The sequence below is a fragment of the Panthera uncia genome, assembly GCF_023721935.1.
Source record: "Panthera uncia isolate 11264 chromosome E2 unlocalized genomic scaffold, Puncia_PCG_1.0 HiC_scaffold_19, whole genome shotgun sequence".
Taxonomy (NCBI): Eukaryota; Metazoa; Chordata; class Mammalia; order Carnivora; family Felidae; genus Panthera; species Panthera uncia.
Genome location: NW_026057588.1, coordinates 19,951,288 through 19,960,211, shown reverse-complemented (window position 1 = coordinate 19,960,211; position 8,924 = coordinate 19,951,288). Strand labels below are relative to the sequence as shown.

The following is an 8,924-nucleotide window of genomic DNA, read 5'->3' as shown; positions in this document are numbered from 1 at the left end:
GGGCAGGCCAAGGAGGAGGTGGGGAGGGAGCCAGGCCCGCCACCCAGAAGGGAAAGCCCTCTGTGCCCCGCCCGCAGGCACAGCCCAATTGTGTGGCGAGCACAGCCAGAAAGACACTCCCTATTTGCCAAAAACCCGTCTGCAACTCCAGTGAGGTTCTCTCTAAAAACCCGGAGAGACATGGGCTGCCGAGAGAAAGTAAAGCAGACAGAAATTTTGGACTCCGCTTGACAAAAGGGGTGGGGATGAACAGGAAAAAGACGGAGGCGTGTTGCCGAACATCTCTGAAAGGGTTTCATTTAAATTTTTAATAAAAGAGTATTTCTTTTAAGTTGAGGTGTTTTATGCATTACATGGATGTAACACATCTCTCATTTGTATAATTCTAGGTTAGGAGCTCCGATTCTGCATAACTGCAAGAGTAGTTTGAATGTAGTAATAAAGGTATTTTACAATTTTACATGATGTTCCCAGCGTTTTGTTGGCATGATTTGCCAGGGCTAATAAAAGCTGGTGATTATCATATAAATGCTCTCCCCACTCCTCCCGTGTACGGGTTCGGTCGCCCCCCCCCCTCCCCGCCGCCACCCTGCACACCTCCTTATCTGTGGCTGCGACTCGAAAATCCCGAATCAACAGGAAGGAACCGCCCCGCACTGAGTCTTGCGAAGACCTTCCTTCCCCCACCTGCCTCCTGCAGGGCTCGGGGCCCTGACTCCTCACTGTCCAGAGGGGAGACCAAACCCCCGGCCCCCACGCGGACCACCAGGTGTTGACCTGGAGCCCCTCCACCGCTCTGTTAGCAGATCGCTTTCGCAGAGAGAAGCTAACCTCATGTGAAATGTCTTCCTTTCTTTAACATTTTATTCTCGGGGAAAATTCTGTCCACGCAGCCTCTGAGAGAGGGCTCCCTGCTCTCCAAACGCCAAAGTTCACTAAAACTCCCGTGATTTACGGGCAGCTTCCGACTGCCAGCACCTGGCAGACACAGCAACCAACTCAGTCATAAACAGATCGCATACAATTTAATTTTAATGTGCTCGTTAGTCGTAGCACATTTCAGACATAATTGTGAACGCAACACAAAATTATAGCAAAAAGACAATTTTAATGCTGCCGTAGAAAAAAGGGTTATATGAAGAGTCACATAATGGTGGTTCATTGTCAACAACAAAACAGGGCACAGAGTGTGTTACAGTGTCTGTGCTGTTTACATGCCAATATTTTATACATAGGTTCTCATATGGTGTCAGCTGTCAGTTACTTCTGCAAATTAACTGCCAAAAATGGAGAACAGAATCACTTGGAGAGCCGGTAACCACGGGTTACCTTTCATAAGCCTAAAGATAAAGCTGCAGTGTGGGATCTTGGGAGAATAATTAGGAAGAACAAAACAGAAAGTTACCAATCGAAATAAAAAGGCATCCTACAACATGAAATAGCAACCAAGAGGGCTGGTAAGTAAGTGAAAGAGGTTGTATCACGGAATGCCTCATGACTTTTAAGCAAAGTATTACAGTACAAACATTTTAAAGGCTTTATCAATGCTTAGGAAATACAGTACAAGTTCTTCTTCTTTTTTTTTTTTTTTCTCCTTTTCAAATAGACTTAACCCTTTGAGCACTGAGTTTATTTTGAGCGTTCTTTGATTTCTAATAAATACCTTTAAAAATCATGTGCAAAATATTTATGATGCCTGCCATGGACGTATTTCCTGGCCTCGTTTATTCAGACTGCTCAAAACAAATGATAACATGATGCTAATAAATATGTATAATTTAAACATGAACCTCTATCAATATAGATGTACTGTATAGGAAAACAAACAATCATACTTTGCTTTCAGATAATGTTTCTGTATACTTTATAAATGCTATCTGTGGTATCTTCTGTATAATTTACAATGTTTGCATGTAAAAAAAAAAACACAAAACCATAGACCTTAAAAAAAAAAAAAAAAAAAAAAAGGAAAAGAAATATACACTATACATAGGCACGGCTTATGCCCAGAGCATAGCAGGTACATAAAACACTGTTGCTATAAATGCAGGAAAAAAGGTCATTTTTAACCACAATCACATTTTTCATAAGAGAGTCTGAAATCTATACAATATATACATCTATGTTTCAATGTGAAAATAATATTCTTTTAAATTTCAAGGCGTGTTATACCCCTGCAGACCTGCATAAATGGAGGTTTATATTATTCATTATAACTAAGCTGGTAAGGAGTTTAAAAAACAGAGCTTCATACATTATTATTATTTTCTTTTCTTTTTTTAACCAAATTAATGCAAAAGTGCTTCAAAGTACTCAGAGGGCTAAAGATGAAAGGGTGAGGAATGCCAGCACACTCGAGCCGCGTGGAAAAAGTGTGCCCGATTTCGTTATAAATGCTTAATTAAACTGTCTGTTAATGCATGCAGCTTGAAGCATCGGGGGGATGCTCACAACTCAATCCCATTTACACAAAGTTCCAAACACTTGCCACTGCGTTTTAACCTTCATATTTTACCAGTAACAACAGCTGATTATGCACCTCTATTAAACACTGTACAGTTATACAAAACAGTCCTGCCCAGAGTGATTTCTTTGCAGTTAAAATGAGAGCATGTGCCAAGAACAAGACAGAGGGGCCTTAAGGTGCCTGCAACAGTTTCCCTCAAAGCAAATTACAGTCATTTTAATCAAAAGCAAATGCTACTGCTTCTCTAACTCAGAGACGTACAGAAGGTGGTCTTCTGGGGATTTCCCGTGTGTTTTGCTAAGGTGAAGTTTAACCGCATGCTTGCTCGCAAAGGTCCGATTGCAAAGTTTGCACTGGTAGGAGGTCCCCAGGTCCTCCTCCGGGGAGGACGTCGCCAGTTTTTCTGAGGGCGACTTGGTTTGTGCTATTTGATTGTTAATCTGTTCGGTGGACAGTTTGGACAAGTCCCGGAGCCGGAAGCCCAGGTGTGACTCCAGGTGACTGATGTACGTGGAGGGAGTCCTGATTTGTGACGCGCAGTCATTACAAAAGAACACGGGGTGGCCGGTGTCCAAGTTTTTGAGGAACTTTGTTCCACCTGTCCTTCGAAGCTGGTATTTCACGTTGGCCAGCCAGTGGCTGATGGTGGTCATGGAGAGCCCGGTGAACCTCGAGATGTGCATGCGTTCCTGGGGGCTCAGGTCGGACATGATGTACTTCCCCTCGGAGGTCTGCCGGAGGCTGGCGGCAAACTGGGCCTGGAGGATGAGCAGGTGCTGGGGGTTCCAGTTTGACTGGCGGCCCTTCCTCTTCTGCGCGGGCGTCGCCTCCTCGGCCTCCTCCAGAGTGGCCCCGTCAATGTCAGACTTCTCGGAGATGCTGGAAGGAGTGGAGGACTTTGACGTGTGGCTCTCTGTCAAGTTCTTCAGCATATCGGATATATCTGACAAGGCATTCTCGCGGAGCGGCGAGTTTGACATGAATGATACGACGGCAGATGTCTTTGCCGTTGTCACCGTGGATGAGGAGGTTGCCGGGGATGTGGACGTGGGTGACAAAAGCACTGAACCCAAAGAGCAGCCCTTGTCACTCTTCCCTTTTGTCAAGTCTATGGGCTGGTCGTTGTTGACGTGGTAGAAATAGCGGTCGAGGTGGTCCGCCTTCTTGGACTGCAGGGGCGGCGGCGTGGCCACGGCCGCCTTCTCGGCCAGGCTGTTGCTCATCTTGAAAAGCATGCTCATGGGGTCAAGGGCAGGCAGGGAGGGCTTGGCAGCCTTGCCCAGGTGGATGTTCATGACCGACTGGAGGGCACTCAGCGGGTTCACGAAAGGCTGTTCGGGCGGGTGGTCGGTGATGATGGCCGTGCTGCTGCTCAGGCCGCTGCTCATGGGTTTCACCAGCTCCTTGCCGTTCTCCACCGGCTCTGCCGGGGGGCTCCCCTCCTTGCAGCCGTCCCGCTGGGGGCTGGGGCTGCCCTCCTGGCTTTTGAAGCCCCCGTCGCTGCTGGACGCCTCCATCTTGATGGGCTCGCTGATTTCGCTGCTGCACGGGGACGGGGTGGCCCGCTTGGGCGGAGACAGCTTGCCCTCCGGCTCCTTCGTCTTCTCCTCCGCTTTGGCAACCTTCTCGGTGACTTTCTTCACCAGCTCCTCCATGGCGTGAAAGTTCGTCTTGGGCATGGGCGAGGTCTGGCTGCTGGGCGGGGAGACCAGGGTCTGGGTTTTCGTGGGAGACACAATCTCGCTGTTGCCGAACATGGGTTTCAGGGGCGCGCTCTTCCCCGACGAGCCCAGGGACAGCTTCATCATGTTGGGGAGCTGGTAGGCGGCGTGGATGCTGGGGTAGCCCCCCCAGCTGGGGGTGCCGTTCTGCGCCTTGTTGATTGCCGACGTCACGGTGTTCTCCAGGGATTTCAGGATATCCAGGCCCCCCTTGGGGCTCTCCTCTAGGTCGTTTTCAGTCAAATAGTGGTACTTGGAAGAGATGTCATATTTCTCCTCTTCTTCGCAGGGCTTCTCCTTTTCCTTGGGCTTCTCGTCGGGGACCGCCTTGTCCTTGTCGACCTCCTTCTTGACCTCCACGTTCAGCTTCGGGGAGACGCTGGCGGGGGTGTTGGCGGGGGACGTGAAGGTGGTGGCCGCCAGGGGCACGGACTGCACCTTCTCGTCCAGCAGGGTCGTGATGGTGGGCGTGACGGGCGTCTCCATGATGGGCTTGCCCTTCTTCATGGCCGAGTTCGTGACCTTGATGAAGTGGCCGGTGACCATCATGTGGGCGGTGAGCTCCTGCAGGGTATCGTGGGAGCTGCCGCACTCCATGCACTTCAGGATCTGGGACTTCCGGGCTTCAAAGTGCCACGCGTAGCTGGCCCCGTTCTGGTGGCCGTACCGGTTATTTGGCGTGATGTAGGGGTTGGAGTTCTTCTGAAGCACGTCGTTGGTGTCGGGCATCACAGCCTTGGGGGTCCCGCCCGTGGAATCCGGGGAGCTGGGGAGCTCCAGCTCCAGCGAAGCTTTCTTCCGGGCGGCAGGGATGATTTTGGCTGCGACGGGAGTCACGGGCTCCTTCAGAGGCACTTTTTGGTAGTGTTTCGTTTTGATCATGTGGACGCTCAGGTCCTGCAGAGACTCGAACGAGTGGCCGCAGTACATGCACTTCAGCACCTTCTGGGCGTCCTCCTTGCCCTCCATCTCCAGCAAGGAGCGCTTGCGGGGCTTGGACCAGCGCTTGGGGTTGTTGTTGTCGGTCTCGTGGTTGTCGTCGCGGTAGTGCCCCGTCTCGTTCATGTGCACGGTCAGCTCCACCAGCGTGTCGTAGGCGGCGCTGCAGTCCTTGCAGCGGAACTTGCTGGCGCCCGTGAAGATGGAGCCGTAGAGCTTGCTGCTCTGCCGGTACAGCTGCACGGTGCTGAAGAGGCTGGGCTCAGGCAGCACGCGGCTCTGCGACACCTGCTGCAGGGTCTTGGCCATGGCGCTCTGGTGCCAGTCGAAGCTCCCGCTGCCGCAGCTGCTGCTGCTGCTGCTGCTGCTGCTGCTGCTGCCGCCGCCGTTGTTCTTCTCCGACGACGGCGGGTGCAGGTTGAGGTGCAGGTTGGACCAGTAGGAGTTGGACAGGAAGTTGTTGTACACGGCCTTCATCTGCTCCAGGCTGTCCGACACGGTCGTGTCTTCCAGGGGGACCGCCACCTCCTTGGTCTCCTCTTCGTTCTTGATGGAGCCGCTTTCAAAGTCAGCCATGCGGTCACTGGTCTCACTGATGTGGGACTCGCTGTCCATCTCGTGGCTGGAAAACTCAGCCGCCGGGGAGTTCTGGTAACTGGGGCAGCTCTTGCCGAGCTCCTTCTCCGGGCACATGTACTTGGCCGAGGGCTCCCCATCTGCCGTGCTCTCCTCGGGGTCTATATCCTCTTCTACCAGGGCGGCAGCCTTTAACTCATCGGAAACGTAGGCTGCCGTGGTGGTAACAGGTGGGAAAGAAAGGAGAGAGACGGGGAGAAGGAGAGAAAGAAAGAAAGAAAGAAAGAAAGAAAGAAAGAAAGAAAGAAGAAAAAAAAAGCATTAGTTAAGTGTTGACCTTACCTAGAAAATGTTCTCGACTCTCAGGAAAAATGCAGCAAGGTAGGCCGGGCACATGTATTTGTAAAATTAAATAGTTAAAACGTGGTGTTTCTTTGGAGCAAAAAAAAAAAAAAAAAAAAAAAAAATCTGCTCCTCAAACATAATTTGCCACCTTATTCTTCTCAAGGGGCAACAGCTTGAAATTAAAACTAAATTTGAAATTAATGAAGCACATTCTGGAGGTGGCATTCATTTCTAAAGTAATAAATTACTTGTATCAACCTCAGAGACAGCAGTTCCTGTCTGTCAATTAATATGTCTTATGCTTCTCCTACCCCTAATGCATTTCTTAACAGACAGATTCACAATTTAAATTAAGCAAGCATTTTTTACTCATTACATTTTTGAGGCTCAATCTTTAATAAATATAAAGTACGAAAACATCAATAAAATTTTTACGAAGTAAAAAGAAAGTACATCAATTGCAATAAATTAAAAGCAAGGTTTTGTGGATTATTATTTTTTTTTCTTTCTTCCTTCTGGAAAACTAGGTCTCATAAAAGCTTATAGTAAGTTTTCCTACCAAGGGATAGGCACTGGTTTGTTCCCGATGGGAGGGAAGACCTTGACCCAGCCCTGGCCCCGTCCGCCGTGTGAACATTCAGCCGTTTTCTCAGCCACCTGCACACACACTATCCATGCAGAATTATGTCAGAACAAGTTCAGGAAAATTGGTATGCGGTGCTCATTCCTTCTGTATAAATATATACAAGACCTTCCAGTGGACCTTACAAATGTCAAAGTGTTTGCTCTTTAGACTACTTTGTCAATATTTACTCAGCATAAGCTTCATGGGCATTCAACAGGGATCTTGTCTTTCTGGAAGCAATGTAACTGGGGATATAAATCCAGTGTGCACTTCCCAAGCAGGTGGAGGGCAGGGCTGAGCAGCTGTGGGTTCTAGAACAGACACATCCAGAGACGAAAAGCCAGGAGAGGAGTCGTGTTAATGGAACAAAGTGATTTATACACACACACACGTGTGTATGTATATATATATATATATATATATATATAATATATATTATATATTTATATAATATTGATATTTATATATAAATATATATTTATAATTTAGATAGAATATATTTATAATTATATTTATTTATAATATAATAAATATATATATAGTGTGTGTGTGTGTGTGTGTGCGCGTCAGAAGACTGCTGGGCGAGTGTGTGAGGTGGCCAGAATGCCACGGCATGGGGTGTCCAGCTTGACCCAAACACTACAAAACTGAAGACAAACTCTCATAGAAGAAAAGGAAGCTTCGTTTGTGGAATTTACTTCCAGAATTTTAAAGATGTGCCTCCTATCGATTTATCGATTTGACACCTGGGGGAGGGCGGGGGGAGAAAAACCAAAAAAAACAAAAAACCAAAAAAACATGACTCTCACATTTAAGACTCCCCTGAAGACAGATATTTCCCCCCTTTGCTCTTTCATCCTGGTCATTCCATTCCGAAGTCTCCCTTTGAGCGCCAAGAATTCTGAGCAGAGACAAGAGTGACATCCCAACACTGAGGTCATTGGAACCGCGATGGGAATAGCGTTCCCAGTATACACATTCGTACGGGCAGGGGTATGTGAGGCAGCCAGGCATGGAGAGAGACCAGGAGTCACAGTTTGCCCGGAACGGCCCTGATGTTAGCACTGAAAGTCTTGCACCCCGAGGAGCCTCTCGGACCTGGGCAAACCAGGTCAGCCGGGCGCTCTCGCCAGGGGACATGTGGCAGGGGCAGGCCAGAGCATCTGGGCAGGTCCACACTCCTCTCGGAGAGGAGCCGGAGCAGAGAGTGATGGGGCTTTAACTGGGCACGGCCCCCTGACTGCAGAGATGCCCCGGGTGCCCAGATGCATAATGTTTCCATCAAAGGGGCTTCGTTTTGGACACGAGGGAAGAGAGGAGGAAACCACACGGCCCATGTCCCCACGCCAGACATGTGAGGAAAAGCCCGGCTTTGTGGAAACAGAGATGGACCCCAGAGCCCCTTCTCTCCTGAAGGTGCTCCTTTGAGCCGCAGTTGGCAACGTGAGCCCACACTCTGGGCCCTTTGCTGTCATGATGGCTCCCGTGGAATTAAGTCTGCGAGAGGCAACAACCCAGAAGTGGCCCTAACCTGAGGCAGCTATGGGAGGACACTGGGCAGCCCGGAGAAGCGGGGGCCGATGGCAGACACCGGAGCCCCCTGAGGCACAGAGACTCCCAGCTAAGAGAAAACCCAGTGGCTCTGCCAGTCCGCTGCCTGAGCACGGGAGCCCCCGTGGAAGCCTCCACGCACGGGCCGCCCGGAGCACCCCCACAGGCCCCGCACCTGTCTGACCGGCTCCCGCCCCCAGAGGGGCCCCCACCGCACCTCGATACGCTTCGTGAATCATACCGCCATATCAGAACGCCACCAGTCTGGTGACTGTAAGGCCAACCTCCCTGGTGGGAACAGAATCCTGCTCTGAAGAAACTGAAAAAGCCTGGGTGCCGAGGGGCACTGGGTCCTGGGGAGACCCTGGCCTTGTGGTGGTTTCTGAGGCTCCTGATAAGCGCACTCGCACACCACCGTGACAGGGACCTCACCACCTACCAAGACCGCCATTTTCTCATCAGACCCTTAGGCTGAGCCTAGGACTTCTTCCTCCCCCCACCCCCCCGACGGCTCTTCCCTCCGCCCTCAATTAAATTGTCACGAAACTTGGAGACGTTGTGACGGCGGGGAGAGCTATAGGAGAAGGAAAGGTGCATTCACTGGGCAAATCCGTACCAAGGACCCACACCCGCCAGGCGAGGAGGGTGCACGCAGAACAGTATGGCACTTTCTTTCGCGAGGCCTCGATTTCCCCGTCCG

The 8,924-nt window shown here is 50.2% G+C and overlaps 1 protein-coding gene across 1 annotated transcript; it reads right to left on the bottom strand.

Moving 5' to 3' along the window:
* Positions 1-971: 971 nt before the first annotated feature.
* Positions 972-8,463, bottom strand: TSHZ3 (teashirt zinc finger homeobox 3). The gene is made up of 2 exons (XM_049621205.1): positions 8,400-8,463; positions 972-5,915 (listed from the first exon to the last, which is right to left on the bottom strand). Exons 1-2 carry the CDS (start codon positions 8,461-8,463, stop codon positions 2,701-2,703), a joined length of 3,279 nt encoding a protein of 1,092 aa, XP_049477162.1. The 3' UTR covers positions 972-2,700.
* Between the last annotated feature and the right edge of the window lie 461 nt (positions 8,464-8,924).

Bases quoted from the DNA above. Each gene is read 5' to 3' on its own strand.
- TSHZ3 (XM_049621205.1), bottom strand. From the start codon at position 8,463: ATGATTCACGAAGCGTATCGAGGTGCGGTGGGGGCCCCTCTGGGGGCG. The intron at 5,916-8,399 runs GTGCGGGGCCTG...CCACCACGGCAG, and splicing joins GGCGGGAGCCGGTCAGACAG to CCTACGTTTCCGATGAGTTA.